Here is a 20,981-nt window from a genome sequence, read left to right on the forward strand (position 1 = left end):
GGCCAAACTTTGTCAATATTGACAAGATTAGGAACAGTAAACTTAGGTTATTTTAGAGATAGGTCTGGTCAACCTTTGGCACCTGACGTTTGTTTGCGCATAGTGAATCCAGAGTGAGTTGCCCTTGCAAAGGATGAAAATGAACGATTACTATTCTGTCTTGTTTGATACAACTGCACTACGAGTGAGTGTTGAGAACCAAATAAACTCTAGTTTCATATAGGCTGTAGAAGTAAAACAACAAGTTATCCGCGTCGAGGAGGACTACACAGCGGTGTCTTCTGTTGTACATGACAAGGTCCCCTAAATCAAGCTGCAATTCTGCATTGTAACCAGGTAATTACTCATAAAACAGTTTATTAATAACATACAACAATTATTTTTTACGAAGCAACTACACTATTAATGTAGCCTAATTTGCTTAGCCTATTTATTGTGCCCAAGCAAAACCATTGAGTATAATTAAATCAAATGAGGTCTCAGCAATTGACCGTCTGCATTGTCATAGGCCTATAGCCTACATACTGATAATAAAATAAGTATTTGATCATGTAGTGTCTTTGGGTGTCTGGAAAAGTTCTCAACAGTCTGTCAGAACTATTGCTATTGAACGCATGGACAAATATGTTTTTCTCTCAAAGACTAAAATACACATATGAATAGCTTATTCCATTTACACTAAACGGTGCTCTGCTATTCTTTACGTAAAACGGAGGCTTCACTGAAGCAAGTGTGCAAAAGAAACAAAGTGACTTGTAAACACATATAGTGGCAGAGTCTATGAAGAATAAACATAGGAAAGTAGGGGTTTCAGCCTGTTAAACGTTTTATAAACATTCAAATGAAAACCGAAGGTATTGGCTATTCTCCCATTAAAAACAATGTATATGAACAAAAAGTAAAGGCAACTAAATAAATATTTGTATTATTATCATCAGAAACTAACACTGAAATATGACTGTAGGACCATCACCATTCCCATGTTGCATCTTTCTCCACAGTCTTCAGAGATGTCTTCCACACTTCCAAACAGCCCCCTGACCACCTATGTGTTGAACACAGGTGACGGAGTCCCAGGGGCAAGAATGGCCCTCAGTCTGCACCGACTGGACTCACTCCTAGTCATCTGGAACCTGGTGACTGTGGGGTAGGGTGAATAGCTAGCTGCCTGATATAATCCTACTAACTAGTGACTGTGGGGTAGGGTGAATAGCTTCCTGATATAGGCCTACTACCTAGTGACTGTGGGGTAGGGTGAACAGCTGCCTGATATAGTCCTACTACCTAGTGACTGTGGGGTAGGGTGAATAGCTTCCTGATATAATCCTACTAACTAGTGACTGTGGGGTAGGGTTAATAGCTTCCTGATATAGGTCCTACTACCTAGTGACTGTGGGGTAGGGTGAATAGCTTCCTGATATAATCCTACTAACTAGTGACTGTGGGGTAGGGTGAATAGCTTCCTGATATAGGCCTACTACCAAGTGACTGTGGGGTAGGGTGAACAGCTGCCTTATATAGTCCTACTACCTAGTGACTGTGGGGTAGGGTGAACAGCTGCCTGATATAGGCCTACTACTGTCTCACTCCTCCCTTTGTGTGTTGCATATACCTTTGGGATCTAGTTAGCCTAGCTTTAGCCGGGGTCTGGCTGGGCCACTCTAGGACATTCAGAGACTTGTCCCAATGCCAATCCTGCATTGTCTTGGCTGTATGGTTAGGGTCGTTGTCCTGTTGGATGGTGAACCTTAGCACCCAGTCTGAGGTCCTGAGCGCTCTGGAGCAGGTTTTCATAAAGGATCTCTCCCTTGATCCTGACTAGTCTCCCAGTCCCTGCCGCTGAAAAACATTCCCACAGCATGATGCTGCCACCACCATGCTTCACCATAGGGATGGTGCTTGGTTTCATCCAGACGTGACGCTTGGCATTCAAGCAAAAGAGTTCAATATTGGTTTCATCAGACCGGAGAATCTTGTTGGTCATGGTCTGAGAGGTGCCTTTTGCCATTCTCCAAGTGGGCTGTCATATGCCTTACTGAGGAATGGCTTCTGTCTGGCCACTACCATAAAGGCCTGATTGGTGGAGTGCTGAAGAGATGGTTGTCCATCTGGAAGTTTCTCCCATCTCAACAGAGGAACTCTGAAGCTCTGTCAGAGTGACCATTGGGTTCTTGGTCACCTCCCTGACCAATGCCCTTCTCCCCTGATGGCTCAGTTTGTCTGGGCGGCCAGCTCTAGGAAGAGTCTTGGTGGGTCCAAAATTCTTCCATTTAAAAATGATGGAGGCCACTGTGTTCTTGGGGATCTTCAATGCTGCATACATGTTTTGTTACTCTCCCCCAGATCTGTGCCTTGACACAATACTGTCTCGAAGCTCAACGGACAATTCCTTCGACCTCATGGCTTGGTTTTTGCTCTGACATGCATTGTCAACTGTGGATCCTTATAGACAGGTGTGTGGTTTTCCAAATCATGTCCAATCAATTGAATTTACCACAGGTGGACTCCAATCATGTTGTAGAAACATCTCAAGGATGATCAATGGAAACAGGATGCACCTGAGCTCAATTTTGAGTCTCATAGCAAAGGTTCTGAATACTTATGTTTAATACATTTGCAAAAAAAATAAAACATCTCAAAACCTGTTTTCGCTTTGTTATTATGAGGTATTGTATGTAGGTAGATTGATGAGGGGGAAAGTATTTAATCAATTTTAGAATAAGGCGTTACGTAACAAAATGTGGAAAAATTCAAGGGGTCTGAATACTTTCCAAATGCACTGTATCTACTGTATTCTGGTCAAACATAAGCATTTTACTGCACCTGCGATAACATCTGCAAAATATGTGTACACGGCCAATAATTGATTTATGCATTTAAAAAGATACAAACATACTAATTTTAGGCCATGTCAATTTTGAAACTTGAATATGTGACAAAAACCCGTGCAGAATCATCAACGTTCTCATTATTTTAGAACCACCGACGAAGATGGTCGCTGTCCTGGACTCATCACTACAAAAGCGTTCACGCCTGGGATGTATAAAATGCGATTTGAGACTGGAAAATATTGGGAGAGTTTGGGTCAGAACTCCTTCTACCCATATGTTGAGGTAAGTGGGTATCAGCCATGGACGTATCAATACACCTACTAATACATTTTGCCTAGAGGAATTTCCGGCATTTTTTAAAGATTAAAACCAACAAACCCTTATTATGTTCTGTTTCTTTCTCTCTTTTTTCTTCAACAGATTGTCTTCACTATAACAAACCCCAACGAGAGATTCCACTTGCCCCTGCTCCTGAGCCGCTTCTCCTATAGCACGTACAGGGGAAGTTAGAGCCATCTCTCGTCTGAGCCTCTGCCCGCACTATACCATGGATGTGGTTAATCGAGCTAAAATGCTTACATGTCCAGTTGATACCTAAGTGGTCGAGTTACTGTAGTTTGAAATAGTCATAATGATGAACTGAAGTCAAATGGCTATCACGTACTGAATATTTAGCTTTTTGCCTGTTCATCATGAATGTACACATTTTGTAATCTACCTGTCAAATTGCTCATCCATGATGCAATGTGCGTGTGTGTTTCTCAGCCAATCACAGAGCAAGATCGAGCTCCGCAGAAAGACTCAAAGTCGTCCTATTCGCGCATAAATGAAATAAAGTTAATTAAATCTGTAAACTTGTAATTATTGAACACATATCATCCTTGATATACTGTATTTTAAATATTTATATTTTATATGCAATTGTTGACCATATCCTAAGAATCAACGGAAAAACATTTCCATTCCAATCCAGATTGTCAGGCATAATTTTGGTCAATTTATTGGGGTCCTTAGTGGTCTTGCTCTGACATTCTTGCTGTATGTAATGACTGTGGCTGTTATCCAACACTGTCACACTGATGAACTGTAAGAAGACAGAATATCTAGAACATTTGATATTTTTTCAAAGAGTGGAGGGCAAGTGCCAGCGGGAGAATGGCTCAAATGTTGGGGCTTCTCTCGACGGCTGCTTTGTCTCTACGGATCGCAGTGAGAGCAAGTGTACGCAATTCGGTGTCAAGGAACTTCTTTGTGCTGCCTGGCTATCGTGGCTCCACGGTCAGGGTAAGGTTGTTTTGTGTTCGTTAAGCCAACTGAAATTAGGCATAAACTAATTAGCCATTCTAGCTAGTTCTATACAACACAAACAATGGCTAGAACTGTTATTGTGCTGTCAGAACTGTGTGCCTATATTAGTTAGCTAGCTAGCCTAGCTACTTCTAGGCAGTGCAGTAACGTTAGGTCAACAAACTAGTTAGCCAAGTTAGCTGTTAGCTAGCTATACAACCAGTTATGAATCAAACTCTTTCCCATAATCCGGATGTTAATGCTTTCCCCCTCAGAGGCTTGCTCAAAGTAAGTTATTGTCATCTGATGGAATCTTTACATCTCATGGACTACTGTACTCCACTGAGCCGCCAAAAGGTAAGACCCAAGAGACATGTCTAGAAGTGTCTGTTACATAAAATCATGAACTGCAGTGCTATAGAGGCAAATGTTAGTGGTATGCAGTCGAATGAAAAATATTTTGTTATCTGAGTGATATCTCCTCATGGGGAATATTGATCCAAGGGTTTAACCTAGTTTACCCTGACTAGATCTGCCAACCTAGATGATGCTCCTGGGCTCTAACCAACAGTGTCTGCCTGGAGTGGACTGACCTAATGCTGTCATTCACTTTTGATTGGCAGATGGTAAAGGGAAGGAATCAGGTGGCAGTGGAGGCGGAGGGAAAAGAGGAGGAGGGAAAGATTGGTGGAGCCGCATGCAGAAGGTGTGTGATGTGAATGGTCTGTCTATATAGTATTACACCCTATTCTATGAGGGATATTTGAAATCAAATTGTATTTGTCAGATGCACCGAATACAACAACCTTACAGTGAAATGCTTACTTACAAGCCCTTAACCAACAATGCAGTTGTAAGAAAAATTAAAGAGTAACAATAAAATAACAGTAGCGAGGCTATATATAGGGAGTACCGGTACAGAGTCAATATGCAGGGCCACAGGTTAGTCGAGGTAATTGAGGTAATATGTACATGTAGGTATTTACATGTCAAATCAAGGAGCGGGTGGTATTGTTTGTGTGGGTTAAAAGTTTATTTGCCACTTGCACAGGATACAGCAGGTGTAACTTTCCCAACAGTGCAGTAATAATATAGATCATAATAAATAGAAGAAAACACAAGCGATTCGAGATAAGATGAAGAAACACGAGAATGCAAGTACACTGAGTTTACAAAACATTACTGTACTTTCCTAATTTTGAGTTACATCCCCTTTTGCCTTCAGAACAGCCTCAATTTTTCGTGGGCATGGACTCTACAAGGCGTCAAGTGTTCCACAGGGACGCTGGCCCTTGTTGACTCCAATGCTTCCCACAGTTATGTCAAGTTGGCTGGATGTTCTTTGGGTGGTGGACTATTCTTCATGCACATGAGAAACTGATGAATTTGAAAAATCCGGCAGCATTGCCGTTCTTGACACACTCATACCAGTGGGTCTGGCACCTACTACCATACCCCATTCAAAGGCACTATTTTGTCTTGCCCATTCACCCTCTGAATGGCACACATACACAATCCGTGTCTCAGTTGTCTCAAGGCCTAAAAATAATTATTTAACCTGTCTCATCCCCTTCATCTACACTGACTGAAGTGGATTTAACAAATTACATCCATAAGGGATCATAGCTTTTACCTGGATTCACCTGCTCAGTCTGTCATGGAAAGAGCAGGTGTTCCTAATGTTTTGTACACTTAGTGTATATACAGGTCAGTACCATTCTCAATGTGCAGGGGTACTGTAGTGATTGAGGTAGGTATATATGTGTGTGTGACGTTCTATGGCACTGGATGCAGATACCTCAACATGTTGACCTTTCCTCTGCCTTTCTAGGGTGACATCCCATGGGATGAGAAAGACTTCCGTGCCCTGGCAGTGGTACTAGCTGGGATATCCTCTGCCACGCTCTACTTTCAATTCAGAGACACAGGCAAGGAGATCACTTGGAAGGACTTTGTCCAACGCTACCTTGGCAGAGGAATGGTGAGACAAAGTACAACAATTCAGTGAAGAATATAGAGATACTGTTTATAGAAATACATGTTGTTTATTAGTACAATCATAATGCCAAGGTGATGTAACTGCTCAGACACAGAATTATTATTTTTCCATTATTTTGTTATATTCATTTTTTTTGTATGTTGCTGTCTGTGCACTGCAAGAATAGGCCTTATGGGTTGTCTGTTCTCTACACAGGTTGAGCGTTTAGAGGTTGTCAACAAACAGTATGTCCGAGTCATTCTAGTACCAGGAGCAGAGGCTGATGCGGTAGGTGAAAATTCCATTCTCTGTAATCGGAACAGTGACTCGTGATGGGTTCATGTTCATGCCTGTGTGAATAAGGGCTTTCAGTAGGCTTGATCAAACTAGATTAAATGAGGAAATTAGTCTTTTGTGAATACAACACTTGAACCCCCATAGCCAACGGCCGCTGACATTTTATTTTTTATTCCTTCCCTGACTTTTTGTATGTGTTTGTAGTTTACTGTTCATTTGTCAGAATTTAGAAATGAAAAACTTTTGTGTTTGTGGAGCCTTTTTACCCATGACTTTTTTCTCAACCCACCAATGTGCTGTAGGACGTTGCTACCCAGCCAGGGGCTAATGTGTGTCTCTCTCCTCACTGAATTAATGCCATGGATGAATGGGGGATAATTGTGCACCTTACTTCACAATGCAATTTAAATGAGGCTTAACTTAATGATAAGCAGGGTGAAGAGGTTGATTTAATTTAGAAAAAACATAGTGTATTGATGAGTTTGTGTTTTGCCTATTTATCAGCAGCAAATCATTTGACCTTGCAGGTTGATACCATTCTCTGTAACTGAACGTAAATAATTACTATAACTCTTACTACAAATCGAATCTACAAATAAAGTTTATTAAGTGGATTACACTAATGTTTTGATTGTAAGGGAAACTAAAATAGGCTACAGGCCTATTTTGTTTTCTAGGACGTATTATATTATACAAAACATGTCCTTGACTCTATCTAAACAAATAACTATTGTTATTTTTTTTATTGATATATTTCCACAAATATTTTGTCATGCAATTAATCCTTTACAATAGTTTATGCACTCTTTATCAAGCGTTGGGGCTTATGTTTGCGCACCTTCCAGGTTAATATGCATTTCATGCATATGCTAAAAGGGGACACTCGGCAACATTCTCTAGCCGGTACTGATAGGCTGAAAGGTTCTAGTGGTAAAGAGTATCCATTGACTTGTTGTGTTGGTGGTCTTTCCCCAGAGCTATGTGTGGTTTAACATCGGTAGTGTGGACACCTTCGAGAGGAACTTGGAGGCAGCTCATCACGAGCTTGGCTTGGAGCCTTCTCATAGGGCAGCTGTCATGTACAACTCCGAGAGTGATGGGTGAGTTAATGCCGACACACACACGTATTCATGCCTCAATAGGGCTAGACTATTTCTCACTCTGAGCTTTGTTTTATATGTCCAATTTCATGTACAAGCTAACATTTTAACTGACTGTCATCATCATTTTACAATTTTCCTTCCTACAGGTCGTTTATGATGAGCATGATTCCAACCTTGCTGTTGATTGGTTTCCTGCTTTTCACCCTGCGGCGGGGACCAATGGGAGGAGGCGCTGGGGGTGGAAGAGGTGGTCCCTTCAGCATGAGCGAATCAACAGCAAAAATGATGAAGGACAACATCAACACCAAGTTCAAGGATGTGGCTGGCTGTGAGGAGGCCAAGCTGGAGATTCTGGAGTTTGTTAACTTCCTGAAGAACCCCCAGCAGTATCTGGACCTGGGGGCTAAGATCCCAAAGGTAAGGGATGGGACAACTCGGCTGGGCGGTATACCGTATGTTACCATATACCGGTATTTACTTTACCTTCTATAATGGTATTTCAATGTTTGGTTTGTTAAATGTGATACGCTACTCTGGCACGTGTACTGTCAGTTTTTATAGTTGACTCTGTTTTGCTTCTTGAGTTGTCTCTCTCTCTCTCCTCCAACTGCTACATGCCGCTAAACACACCAAACCATGCCCCCTGTCACTTAAGGAGAGAGCAGTTGCTTGACCACGGAGTCACGAGCACTTTCTTGCCGTTCACTCTGCATGGTCAGATGGATGCACTGATGTTGGGGACATGCTGAGTACCACAAGCGTTCTATACACTTAGTTTGTGTATCTTACTGTCTGCAAACTACTATCTGCTAGTTTGTTTTCTTAGCAAGGTGTTGCTAAAATAATTTGCTAATACCTAGTTGGATGGCTAGCTAGCTTGCTAAATGTGCTAACAAAGAGGGAACGATGAGCCAGATCTTTCACCGGATGTATAAATGTGGAGCATCCAAGTGGCGTTTCCACTCACCACCAAATATGGTGATGAGAGAAAGCCCAGTGGACAGCAGTGGGAGAAGATGGAGTGAGATGGACATTCACTGACATTCTGCAAATTCTATGAAACATTTGATCACCATACAGTTTTCTGTTTCCAAAACTAGAATCTGTAACAGAGTGGACTAAGTTTTGTAGGCTTTACCCTTTGCCAAAGTTTCTAAAAATGACGTTGTTTAGGAGGAGTGCAAGTCCGAATTGAGTTATTGCACACCCGCACTGCAGAGTAGGTGTTCCTTAATGGAAATATGCAAATAAATTGTAGAATGCGCCAATAGGATCTCACTAGCTCATGCTGCCCACCTCCTTGCTTATTCTTTAAAAAAGAATCACCTTTATTTAACCAGGTAAGTTAGTTGAGAACAAGTTCTCATTTGCAACTGCGACCTGGCCAAGATAAAGCATAGCAATTTGACACACAACACAGAGTTACACATGGAATGAACAAAACATAGTCAATAATACAGTAGAACAAAAGAAAACAAAAAGTCTATATACAGTGAGTGCAAATGAGGTAGGATAAGGGAGTTAAGGCAATAAATATGCCATGGTGGCGAAGTAATTACAATATAGCAAATTAAACACTGGAATGGTAGATGTGCAGAAGATGAATGTGCAAGTAGAGATAGTGGGGTGCAAAGGAGCAAGATAAATAAATACAGTATGGGGATAAGGTAGGTAGATAGATGGGCTGTTTACAGATGGGCTATGTACAGGTGCAGTGATCTGTGAGCTGGTCTGACAGCTGGTGCTTAAAGCTAGTGAGTGAGATATGAGTCTCCAGCTTCAGAGATTTTTGCAGTTCGTTCCAGTCATTGGCAGCGGAGAACTGGAAGGAGACACGACCAAAGGAGGAATTGGCTTTGGGGGTGACCAGTGAGATATATCTGCTGGAGCGCGTGCTACGAGTGGGTGCTGCTATGGTGACCAGTGAGCTGAGATAAGACGGGGCTTTACCTAGCAGAGACTTGTAGATAACCTGTAGCCAGTGAGTTTGGCGACGAGTATGAAGCGAGGGACAACCAACGAGAGCGTACAGGTCGCAATGGTGGGTAGTGTATGGGGCTTTGGTGACAAAACGGATGTCACTGTGATAGACTGCATTCAGTTTGTTGAGTAGAGTGTTGGAGGCAATTTTATAGATGACATCACCGAAGTCGAGGATCGGTAGGATGGTCAGTTTTACGAGGGTATGTTTGGCAGCATGAGTGAAGGATGCTTTGTTGCGATATAGGAAGCCAAATCTAGATTTCGTTTTGGATTGGAGATGCTTAATGTGAGTCTGGAAGGAGAGTTTACAGTCTAACCAGACACCTAGGTATTTGTAGTTGTCCACGTATTCTAAGTCAGAGCCGTCCAGAGTAGTGATGTTGGACGGGCGAGCAGGTGTGGGCACTGATCGGTTGAATAGCATGCATTTAGTTTTACTTGCGTTTAAGAGCAGTTGGAGGCCACGGAAGGAGAGTTGTATGGCATTGAAGCTTGTCTGGGGGTTAGTTAACACAGTGTCCAAAGAGGGGACAGAAGTATACAGAAATGTGTCGTCTGCGTTGAGGTGGATCAGATTTTCACCAGCAGCAAGAGCAACATCATTGATGTATACAGAGAAGAGAGTTGGCCCAAGAATTGAACCCTGTGGCACCCCCATAGAGACTGCCAGAGGTCCGGACAACAGGCCCTCCGATTTGACACACTGAACTCTATCAGAGAAGTAGTTGGTAAACCAGGCGAGGCAATCATTTGAGAAACCAAAGCTGTCGAGTCTGCCAATAAGAATGTGGTGATTGACAGAGTCGAAAGCATTGACCAGGTTGATGAAGACTGCTGCACAGTAATGTCTCTTTTCGATGGTGGTTATGATGTCGTTTAGGACCTTGAGCGTGGCTGAGGTGCACCCATGACCAGCTCAGAAATCAGTTTGCATAGCGGATTGCATTCTGACCATTATGATTAATTTGTTCCCATTGGAAACAACCTGCTCTGGTCTATCTTGGGTTAGTTTAAAAAATATTTTGTACTATGTGTCAGTGCAAATGTAGCTAGCTAATACTGCCTGATACCAGTGCTGGTGAAGGCCTACAGTAGATGAGCATGTTTGTGCAACTGTTTCTTATCAGAGAGGAATAAGCGAGGCATGAATATGTTGGCTAGCTAGCGACATGAAGTTAGAAAACATGTAATGTAACATCTAATGAAGGTCACCTGGAAACACTGACCAACACTTTGGTTCCTACCTATATTTTCTTTCTAGTATCATGCTGTGTTGCACAGTGCGGAAATGATAATACAAGTGCGGGAAATGTAGAAATTGATCAAAATGCTAATTTGTTTCATTATTTTTTTGTTTGGAGTTGGATTGAACAGTATAAATGGAGAAAGCCCCATTTAAAATCACTTATTTGCCACCCTAGAGTCATAAACTACTCATAAAGCATATTGAGAACTTTTATTATTTTAAACATAAAATCCCTTCAAATACAATCATACTGTCTTAAAATTTCAAAAGTATTATTATGATATTTTGTCCATATCATCCAGCCCTAGGGACAACATTAGTACCTGGACCTGGTTGCAAAGATTCCAAAAGTGAAGGATGGGACAAAATTAGTACCTGGACCTGGGGGCTAGGCTTGGGCAGTATACTGTATACTGGTGTATTTGGAAATAGCCATGGGATGGTTTTTCAATACCGTTGAAACTATTTTGTTAAATTTTTAAATGTGTATATCTACTTTTTAAGTAAATACCTGCAGTCAACTTGTGCAATACGTTAAGTGAAAAAGCACATTTGTGTTCTACATTTCACCTGTCTCCTTATTTTCCATTTTGAAGCTTACCATAGTTCCCTGAACAGTTGAGCCAGTCACGTACTTGTTTGTAAATAGTACAACGGGTGAAAGCGGGAGCAGGGGAGTCCAGCTGTGTATTGACAGGGGTCGCGTTTTAGAATGAAGCCAAGTGTTTGTTTTGTGGCTTCAATAAAGTGATCAGAGACGTGCAACTATAGGAAATACATTAGTGCAGAAAATAGCTGAATTTTCATAAGATGACAACAGAAGTGCAACGCTACAAGTAAATTAGCTTACTATGAAAAAGCAAGGTATTTTTTGCACAAACTATGCATGGCCATCATATTTCCAATGTTTATCATAGAATTGTGCGTTAATGCGACACCTAAGTTTAACTTGCTAGTTATCTAAGTAAGTAGCTGAGTAAAGAAGGATGACTGGGCATCCATATTGTTAGCTTTCTGCTGTGTTTGAGAAGTCAAATCCCTTTGGATGAGTTATCTGTAGGTTTGAATTCCTTGCGTTTTTTTTCTCCTCTCCGTTCTCGGCCTGTCTGCTTTTCCCCCCTCTTCTCGGAAGGCCATAGCCCTAGCGGAAGGCCATAGCCCTAGCGGAAGGCCATAGCCCTAGCGGAAGGCCATAGCCCTAGCGGAAGGCCATAGCCCTAGCGGAAGGCCATAGCCCTAGCGGAAGGCCATAGCCCTAGCGGAAGGCCATAGCCCTAGCGGAAGGCCATAGCCCTAGCGGAAGGCCATAGCCCTAGCGGAAGGCCATAGCCCTAGCGGAAGGCCATAGCCCTAGCGGAAGGCCATAGCCCTAGCGGAAGGCCATAGCCCTAGCGGAAGGCCATTGCCCTAGCGGAAGGCCATTGCCCTAGCGGAAGGCCATTGCCCTAGCGACTCCACACGTTTCTGCTATTCGCTATTACTTGTGATACATTTTGTTAGCATTCTGGTAATAGACACCCAATGGGCTTTTAAGTGTATTTAAAAAAAAAAATGCACACACTTCTGTACTAAACCGGTAATACCGTAAATCCCGGGATGAGAGAAGGACGGTATTACGATATCAACATCTGGATTCCGCTCAACCCTACTGGGGACCAAGATCCCAAAGTTAAGGGATGGGACAACAGCCCAGCAGTCATACTAGTCATGAAATACCCTTCAATGTAGGAAGAAAATTATTTTAGATTTAGTTAGCTGTCTTTTCACACCCTATGAGAAATGAACATTCCATTATACTGGTATTTAAAATCTCATGTGTTGTGTTGTGGTTTCTCAGGGTGCTGTGCTCTCTGGACCTCCAGGCACAGGCAAGACCCTGCTGGCCAAGGCCACAGCAGGAGAGGCCAACGTCCCCTTCATCACTGTCAACGGCTCTGAGTTCCTGGAGATGTTTGTGGGTGTTGGGCCTGCCAGGGTGAGTTCATACTAGAACCAGAGGGATCACTGACTCCATAACATCCGTTTTCAAATCACATGATGTGCATTTTAGATCATAGCTGAAAATGGCGGTATCTACTAGCTATCTAACCACATAGATACATTTCAATCTATTTTACTTGAAATGCATTGCTTACTGTGAGGATGTGAATTAAAATGTTTTAGAGACTTAGTAATGACTGTTTCCCCCCTGTAGGTGAGAGACATGTTTGCCATGGCCCGGAAGAACGCCCCCTGCATTCTGTTTATAGATGAGATAGACGCCGTGGGTCGCAAGAGGGGCGGGGGGAATTTTGGTGGCCAGAGCGAGCAGGAGAACACTCTCAACCAGCTGCTAGTGGAGATGGATGGTGAGTATGAGAAATGAGATCGCAAATTATCACACTCTATCATATTGCTGGTTAATCTCATAGGTGTCCCCTATTTATGAAATAATAACTGTTATTATGTGACAATGGTGCTCTATGATGTCATCTGTTATAAAGCTGTTGTTTTCTGCTTTACTCTAAAATGTTTACTTAATGAACTGTAATGCATATACTGTGAGGGTAATTCCCTAGTGTTTTTCTTTTAGGGTTCAACACCAGCACTAACGTCGTCGTCCTGGCTGGCACCAACAGACCAGACATCTTGGATCCTGCACTCATGAGGCCTGGCAGATTTGACAGGCAGATTTACATAGGTATGGAGTCTTTCAATTGAACTGGAGTTCAGGCTGTGCTGTGGTAATTTCAGTGAAATGTCAACATACAGCATATTGATATTCATATTGAGAAGTACGACCCATTCGGTAAGACTTTATGTAAATCTAGGTATTTCATAACACATTTATAACCCATACATAACAATTTCCTAATCAGCAGACTAAATGAGCCTTTCATGAAATCCAATACATGTCCATGTTTCAGGCCCACCTGACATCAAAGGCAGGGCGTCCATCTTCAAAGTGCACTTACGGCCCATCAAACTGGACCCTGCTATGGACAAAGACGGACTGGCCAGGAAGATGGCTGCCGCCACACCAGGCTTCACAGGCAAGTTGAGCTGCTCTGTGTGAGAGATGGCCATGTTGATTATCATGTGAATGTTTTTGAAACATCCTCTCTGTCTTCCTGTCTTCACCAGGAGCCGACATAGCTAACGTGTGTAACGAGGCAGCCCTCATCGCTGCTAGACATCTCAACCCACATGTGGAAGGGAAACACTTTGAGCAGGCCATCGACAGGGTCATTGGAGGTGGGTTGTAATGGTCCTTGTATTATTATGTTATCTCAGCTTTGTGAATCAGTGTTAATTAAATCAACTATAGCTATGACAATAAATATTTCTCAACAACCTATTTTCCCTGAGAAAACTAATGACGATAACGAGATGAGACGCCATGGGGGGAAAAAAAGCTAACATTCGTTTTCATTTTAGTTGACAAAAATGTGACGAGATGAGAAATCCACTTGACTATTGGACATTAAATTTGACATAAACTGTGCACAGGTGTCTATTCCACATTGAGTCAACGTGGAAACAATGTTTATTCAACCAGTGTGTGCCCAATGGGAAGCTTCTTTTCATATGTTTAGTCCAATCATAAGCATGTATGCCAAGTATTTAATGCAATCTTCTCATTGGCAGAATTAACGTCAGTTGCGTGATCCGATTGAGCCGATCTGCCCGGCTCTCCCACACAGCTCCCAGGCAGTCATTCAGTCACTCGTCAATCTTTTGAACTGATGGGCAGCCAGCTAGTTACTTCAATTGTAACTAGCTTAAATTAGAAACAATCATTTTTACCATCTCTTGCTTTCGTGTAGGCTTTGAAAGTAAAACAAATACACTGACTAATATATGACTAAAACTAGACAAATTGTCCCAGAGTTTTAGTCAACTGATTATAACTAAAAATAAGAAGGATGAAATTACTAAAATGGGACTTAAAGGTGTTTTAGTCATAGATACGAACACAAAAAAACAACTAAATCTAAAATAGCTGACAAAATGAACACTGTTGTGAATGTCCAATCTTTAGGACGAGGTGAGGTGTGGATGGCAATAGAATGGTGGAGATATAACCCTGCTGTCTGTCTCTCTCTGTAGGTCTTGAGAAGAAGACCCAGGTTCTGCAGCCCAATGAGAAGAAGACTGTAGCGTACCATGAGGCTGGCCACGCCATAGTGGGTTGGTTCCTGCAACATGCTGACCCACTGCTGAAGGTACAGTAACTCCCTCTTTTAAAGGTCCGGTTTTGTTTACCTGGCTGTTTGGTTGGGGGTTGCTAACCAGAGAAATATATATATTTTTTACTAGCACATTTGCATGTGACTTTCATAGTGCAGTTTTGACACTGCACACAACAGACAGCTCAGCAGCACCTTCCAGCTCAGCAGCACCTTCAACGCATCTTATACATCCCAGGTGTGAAATAGTATACATATCATCCAAGTCCCACTGCAGTACTGTTCACATGGTCATACTGAACAGTTTCTGACATTGGCTTGCAGACGGGTCAATGACTGTCTGTCACACAACTGGATCACAGGTTGGAAAATGGGCATATTGAATGGATTTGAGTGGGGTTCTAAAATAATAACTTTGATTCTCATGCATGGGTTTAACACACATTTAGGTTTCAAAATTGACATGGCCCAAAATGAGTACGTTTGTCTTAATTGCATAAATCAGTTATTGGTTGAGTACACATACTTTTGGTCATGTAATGTATGTGGACACCTGCTCGTCGAACATCTCATTTCAAAATCATGGGTGTTAATATGGAGTTGGTCCCCACTTTGCTGCAATAACAGCCTCCACTCTTCTGTGAAGGCTTTCCACTAGATGTTGGAACAATGCTGCCGTGTCTTGCTTCCATTCAGCCACGAACATTAGTGAGGTCTGGCTCTGATGTCGGGTGATTAGGCCTGGCTTGCAGGCGGCATTCCGGCTTGTGGCTGAAATAGTCAAATCCACTCATTTGAAGGGATGTTCACATACTTTTGTGTATATAGTGTATTTTGCGGATGTTATCGACGGTGCAGAGAAATGCTTATTTTTTGCTCCAACAGTGCAGTATAGCAAACAATACACACAAATCCCCAAAATAAAGAAATGAAGAAACAACTGGAATCAGTAGGAGAATGGGACAACTGTTAGAGCTCATTTTACTGTGTAACTATGAGTCAAGAGAGCAAACTAGGTCCCCATGACGGGTAGCAGTCTGCAGGCATAGCGGTCTCTTTGTGTGGACATTAAGGCTTACGTCATGAGGTGCTTTATGGCCCAATTCAATCAAATGGCCATTCTGCATTTGAAAAATCACATTCTGCAGGTTCAGCTCCATATTTTTCTCTTTGCATTGAGGATCTTTTGCGGAGTGAGTTTGATGGAAATGTTTGGATATGATTTGATGTGATTTATTTGATCATTTAAAAACACAATTCAACCACGTGTTGATACAATGAGATTAAAAGATGTGGCATGTGTGATCTAGAGGAGCAGGATTTGTAAAGTTGCTTTTCTGTCATTATTCTAATGCCATGTGTCCCTTTTCTCTTCCCCTAGGTGTCCATCATCCCCAGAGGGAAGGGTTTGGGCTATGCCCAGTACCTCCCCAAGGAGCAGTACCTGTACACGCGGGAGCAGCTGTTTGACAGGATGTGTATGATGCTGGGAGGACGTGTGGCTGAACATGTCTTCTTTGGGAAGATCACCACTGGAGCCCAGGACGACCTGAAGAAGGTCACCCAGTCAGCCTACGCACAGGTACCCTTACTGTATGGCATTCAGAGGAAAGTTCAAGCGCTGCACTTTAATTGATAGCTAAGCTAACGTTTCAGCCTCAGACCCTTCAGAATGAATCCCCAGAACTTTTAAAATTAATCCCCAGTTACAATCGATGGTTAAAAAAAGCTATGGTTACTATTCAACAGTGTTTATAGAAGTTTGTCTGAGGAAATGTTACTGTCTATTATAAACTGGGTGGTTTGAGTCCCTGAATGCTGATTGGCTGATAGTCGTGGTATATCAGACTGTATACTACAGGTATGACAACGTTTATTTTTTACTGCTCTAATTACGTTGGTAAACAGTTTATAATTAAGCACCTCGGGAGTTTGTGTTATATGGCCAATATACCACGGATAAGGGCAGTGTCCAGGCCCTCTGCGTTGCATCGTGTATAAGAACAGCCCTTAGCAATGGTATATTAGCCATATACCACACCCCCTCGGGCCTTATGGCTTAATTATCTCACAGTACCTGTTGTATTTCTGATCCCCACATCTCTTCCTGTCTCCAGATAGTGCAGTTTGGGATGAGTGAGAAGGTAGGCCAGGTGTCTTTCGACCTTCCTCGGCAAGGGGAGATGGTGATGGAGAAGCCTTACAGCGAGGCCACTGCAGAGCTCATAGACCAGGAGGTCAGAGACCTGGTGGACAGCGCCTATCAGAGGACCATGGAGCTGATTGTGGACAAGAGGGAGTGCGTGGACATGGTGAGAATTGCATTGACCTAAGTGAACATCACGTAGTTCTAAGGTTTTCAGATTACTCTGCCATGTCCTGCTCGATTGTCAAGGGCACACCCGTCTATATTTAGTCTTCTTACTGGGCGTAAAATGGGGAAACGGCACCACTGACCACCCCACCACCGTAGTTATTGTAGCAGAGCTGAGGAGCGTTGTGCAGCATGGTAAAAAAATGATGGCAGTACATATTGTGCTCTTCTATTGTGTGTGCAATGATGTCTGATGAGGAAAAAACTGTGTTGATGGTTTGCAGTAACTTCTTTGTTGTAATATCTCAAAACGTACGTGACCGTTTCACCATTAAGGATGGTAGCTTTAAGATCAAACAGAAATGTAGTAGGCCCTAGAGCTGCTGTCTGGCTCTTTATCATGTCCACCCTGTGTCATGAATGTCACTGGGACCCCACCGTTCCTCTCTCTTCACCCCAGGTGGGGAAGCGTCTCCTGGAGAAGGAGGTCCTGGACAAGGCAGACATGCTGGAGCTGCTGGGGCCACGGCCATTTGAGGAGAAGTCAACCTATGAGGAGTTTGTGGAGGGGACAGGCAGCTTTGAAGAGGACACCAGTCTGCCAGAGGGCCTGAAGGACTGGAACCAGGAGAGAGGGGACCTAGTTGAGGAGCTGGACACAGCCAAGGAGAAACAGGCCCAATAGGCAGCACAAACGGTGACAGGCAACCTCTTAACCCAACCTCTGTCTTAGCACACACCAGTCATGTAGCCTAGGCAGAGAGGAAGGTTGGGTGACTTAGCATAGCACCATGCCCCCGGACATATTTATCTGAGTGCAAAACAAACTTTCAATCAGAATGCAAATCTTTCAATGCCTTATTATTGGCCATATTGGAGGTGCGCCCCATGGTACTCAAAGGTTAATTTAATGGACAGTGGACACATTGTGTTTGAGAGATTTTATCTTTTTATGAGTTGCATGTGTTCTCTTTCTCCACATAAATAATTTTGTCAACTGAATCATGTACATTTGCCTCGTGTTTTGATATCTTCAGCTATTTATTTCAATAAAAGGGGCTTCCTCCCAACTGTATTTCTTTCCCTCCCACAAATGAATGCTACATTTCAAAACAAAACGTTCATCTCTATATACCAATGACATAAAGGTGCTGGTTATGAACAATGTTAATATCCTAGTTCATCAAAATGCTACTGGCGGAAAGATAAAAATATACTCCCCTAGATGTGTTGAAATGTGCACTGCCTCTTCCATCTCTCAGCCTTGCACGGGTAATTGGTGATTAAGCCCTCACACTACAACTGTATAGTGTGGTGTTAAGGCCAGTTTATACCTGGTGCTAACATGGTTCCTTTTTCCTGATCTTGTCTACATTCCGATTGTGCCCGTATTTCCAGAAATGTGTCTATTAGCCATCCACTGTTTCTGGATTGGGACCAGATGTCCTGTTCCTACTTTTATGCAAATGTTTTCACAGCTATCTTTTCTAAATAATATTTATTGTAAAACCTAACCAGTCAATGATGCCACTTAGAGGGCAAAATAATTATTTTAAATGGTTTCTCTGTCCAGATCTGTCTACACTTGCAAGATATTCAGACACAATGTGTGGGCAGGATGATCTGATCACAATCGGATCACAAAGTGTTTTGATTGAGGACACATGTAGACAAGAGCAGGACAAAGGACGCAAGTTGGAATCATGTATAAACGGAGCTTTAGATGTTCTGCTGAGCCAGTAATCTGCTGTTGTTGATGTACAGTATCGCTAGTAGCATACATCTCTACACAAATGTAAACAAATTATTTTATTGGGTGATCTGTGTGAATCAGGAAGTTGCTACCTCACTTTAAAGCAATATATTCAACTACATTTATCATAGGTTTGTGAAAATTATCCCCCTAGATATTTCAGGATTTCCAGTATACTGTAGTTCTCTCATTACTACTGATCACCACTGAAGATGTCCAACAGTTTAGAATTACTGATGTAATAACCTTGAATACATTTAGTTTAAAATGTGTTTGTGTGTAGTTGGTGTTTTGGATTGTGCACTGAAGGTAAGTTTGCCTGTTACTATACAGTCAACCTCTTGTTCTCCAGTTACCGGGGATGGACAGAAAGCGCTTTTCCATTTGTATTAAAAAGAAAAAGATTCTGTGTACGAAAGCAATGGCTATACTACAATGTATAAAACATGTTTTTGTTTGATAAATAAATTCAGTGGTGAATTTTCTCAGTATCGGTGTTTCCAGTTCCAACTGCCACCAACCATTTGCACATGTCACAGAAAATGTCCTTCTGTATCAGTTTCTTATTGGTCTAGATCTTATAGGGGACAACAATGAAAAATATACCATATTATAAATATTCAATATATTGTAATATTCCTCAATGTCTCAAAGCACCTATGGCATCTCATTTACATGTGGTCCTAGCTACTATATGCAGATCGTTTTAATGATTCACATATTGAAATACATCATGTTTACCAACAGTGAGCTTGTAGTAATTTTACAGGGAAGAACTGGGCCAGAGGGATGCTGGCATCAAAATCTCTGGTGCCATCTACTGCTGTTGTGCCCTTGAGCAAGGCACTTAACCCCTAATTTCGGCGCAAGAAACAAGCATTTCGCTACACCCGCAGTAACATCTGCTAAACACGTGTATGTGACCAATAAAATGGGTTTGATAATGCTGCTCTGGATGATCCCGTGCTGCTCTCAGCTTCTCATGTAAGTATGGGCTCAATTCAATCCGTATCGGCATAATTTGTCGCTATAGCGCAATTTAAATTTAAAGGCAACGTTCCCACTTCTGAGGAGGCTGCATATGTCAGCTCAACCGGAGCGCTGGACTACGGCGATACGGAGTGTATTGAGACCTGTGTTCAGCGGGGTTGGGAATAAGACAGAAAACAATGTAATGTTCTGATACACATTTGACAGTAGGTTATTGTTGTTTAACAGTCTCCTCCCCCTGACAATTATTTCATAAAGCTTCATGCTACCAGTAATCATAAACTACACTAGATCTCACCTCTCAGTTCTGCGGGAATTGTTCACCAGCATGTTCCATTCAAATCACCAGTGTCACGACATACATTATTGCTTATAAATTGGAGATGAATATTCCTTCCTCTTTTGTAGCACAAAGTTTTGGTACGGTAGTTCATTTCAACATACAAAAAAACAACAGTGTCAATACAGTACATCTTAATGTTACTGTGTATAAAAATTAGATATGAGAAAATGTTTCTATTTTCCTGTTGATGGACATATTATGGCAACAGTTCTCCAGCTGAGTGAGGTTGTCAGGGTGGTTGTCCTTCAGTCTGCACTAAGATGGATTGCCCAGTAGAGGGCTGAAATCGTTCTACCATATCAGTGTCTCCATGAAAATAACAGACTCTCCCTTCGATTCACATGTCCACAAACTCATACCCCATGGCTCGTACAAAAGAAATTGAGGCATTTGTTAGGACTGGTTAGTTTCTTTCTCTATCGGTGTGGGAAAAGGAGTCTTATGAGAAAATAGCCCTTTTATTGTTACTCCAGAGTTGACTTGAACTACTGTGTTAGTAGGTTATTTACCTAGTTATAGGTTCTTTTAGAAAATGTACAAAAACGGAATGTTAAGATTGTTTAGTCTACATTCTCATGTCCATCGGAGAACCACAGGCCATAAGAGAGATGGAGCCTAGTTAAGTCCATCTGCGCAGGGCCAATGAGGTAGCCAGAGAAGCCAAGAAGAGCGCCACCGATAGGCTGA

General features: G+C 42.2%; 3 protein-coding genes across 4 annotated transcripts in view; 2 read left to right on the forward strand and 1 right to left on the reverse strand.

The window, feature by feature from the left end:
• Nucleotides 1–133: 133 nt before the first annotated feature.
• LOC118359283 (5-hydroxyisourate hydrolase-like) lies at nucleotides 134–3,700 on the forward strand. The gene is made up of 4 exons (XM_035737748.2): nucleotides 134–336; nucleotides 1,002–1,147; nucleotides 2,978–3,113; nucleotides 3,252–3,700. The coding sequence occupies exons 2-4, from the start codon at nucleotides 1,011–1,013 to the stop codon at nucleotides 3,339–3,341; spliced, it is 363 nt and encodes a 120-aa protein (XP_035593641.1). The 5' UTR covers nucleotides 134–336; nucleotides 1,002–1,010; the 3' UTR covers nucleotides 3,342–3,700.
• Nucleotides 3,701–3,843: 143 nt separating this feature from the next.
• Nucleotides 3,844–18,283, forward strand: LOC118359281 (AFG3-like protein 1). The gene is made up of 16 exons (XM_035737744.2): nucleotides 3,844–4,115; nucleotides 4,394–4,475; nucleotides 4,742–4,824; nucleotides 5,950–6,099; nucleotides 6,313–6,384; nucleotides 7,369–7,493; nucleotides 7,643–7,913; nucleotides 12,563–12,700; nucleotides 12,920–13,073; nucleotides 13,298–13,405; nucleotides 13,632–13,757; nucleotides 13,849–13,959; nucleotides 14,815–14,930; nucleotides 16,276–16,476; nucleotides 17,012–17,206; nucleotides 17,669–18,283. The coding sequence occupies exons 1-16, from the start codon at nucleotides 3,987–3,989 to the stop codon at nucleotides 17,891–17,893; spliced, it is 2,286 nt and encodes a 761-aa protein (XP_035593637.1). The 5' UTR covers nucleotides 3,844–3,986; the 3' UTR covers nucleotides 17,894–18,283.
• A 1,302-nt stretch (nucleotides 18,284–19,585) lies between these two features.
• The window catches only part of LOC118358776 (voltage-dependent calcium channel subunit alpha-2/delta-4-like), a 93,412-nt gene continuing 92,016 nt past the window's right edge, over nucleotides 19,586–20,981 (reverse strand). For both annotated transcript variants that reach the window (XM_052480582.1, XM_052480580.1), the window contains one exon: nucleotides 19,586–20,981. This exon is cut by the window's right edge and continues 34 nt beyond it. In XM_052480582.1, the coding sequence (XP_052336542.1) occupies nucleotides 20,914–20,981 (68 nt within the window). In that variant the 3' untranslated portion in view covers nucleotides 19,586–20,913.

The sequence above is a fragment of the Oncorhynchus keta genome, chromosome 26, assembly GCF_023373465.1.
Source record: "Oncorhynchus keta strain PuntledgeMale-10-30-2019 chromosome 26, Oket_V2, whole genome shotgun sequence".
NCBI lineage: Eukaryota > Metazoa > Chordata > Actinopteri > Salmoniformes > Salmonidae > Oncorhynchus > Oncorhynchus keta.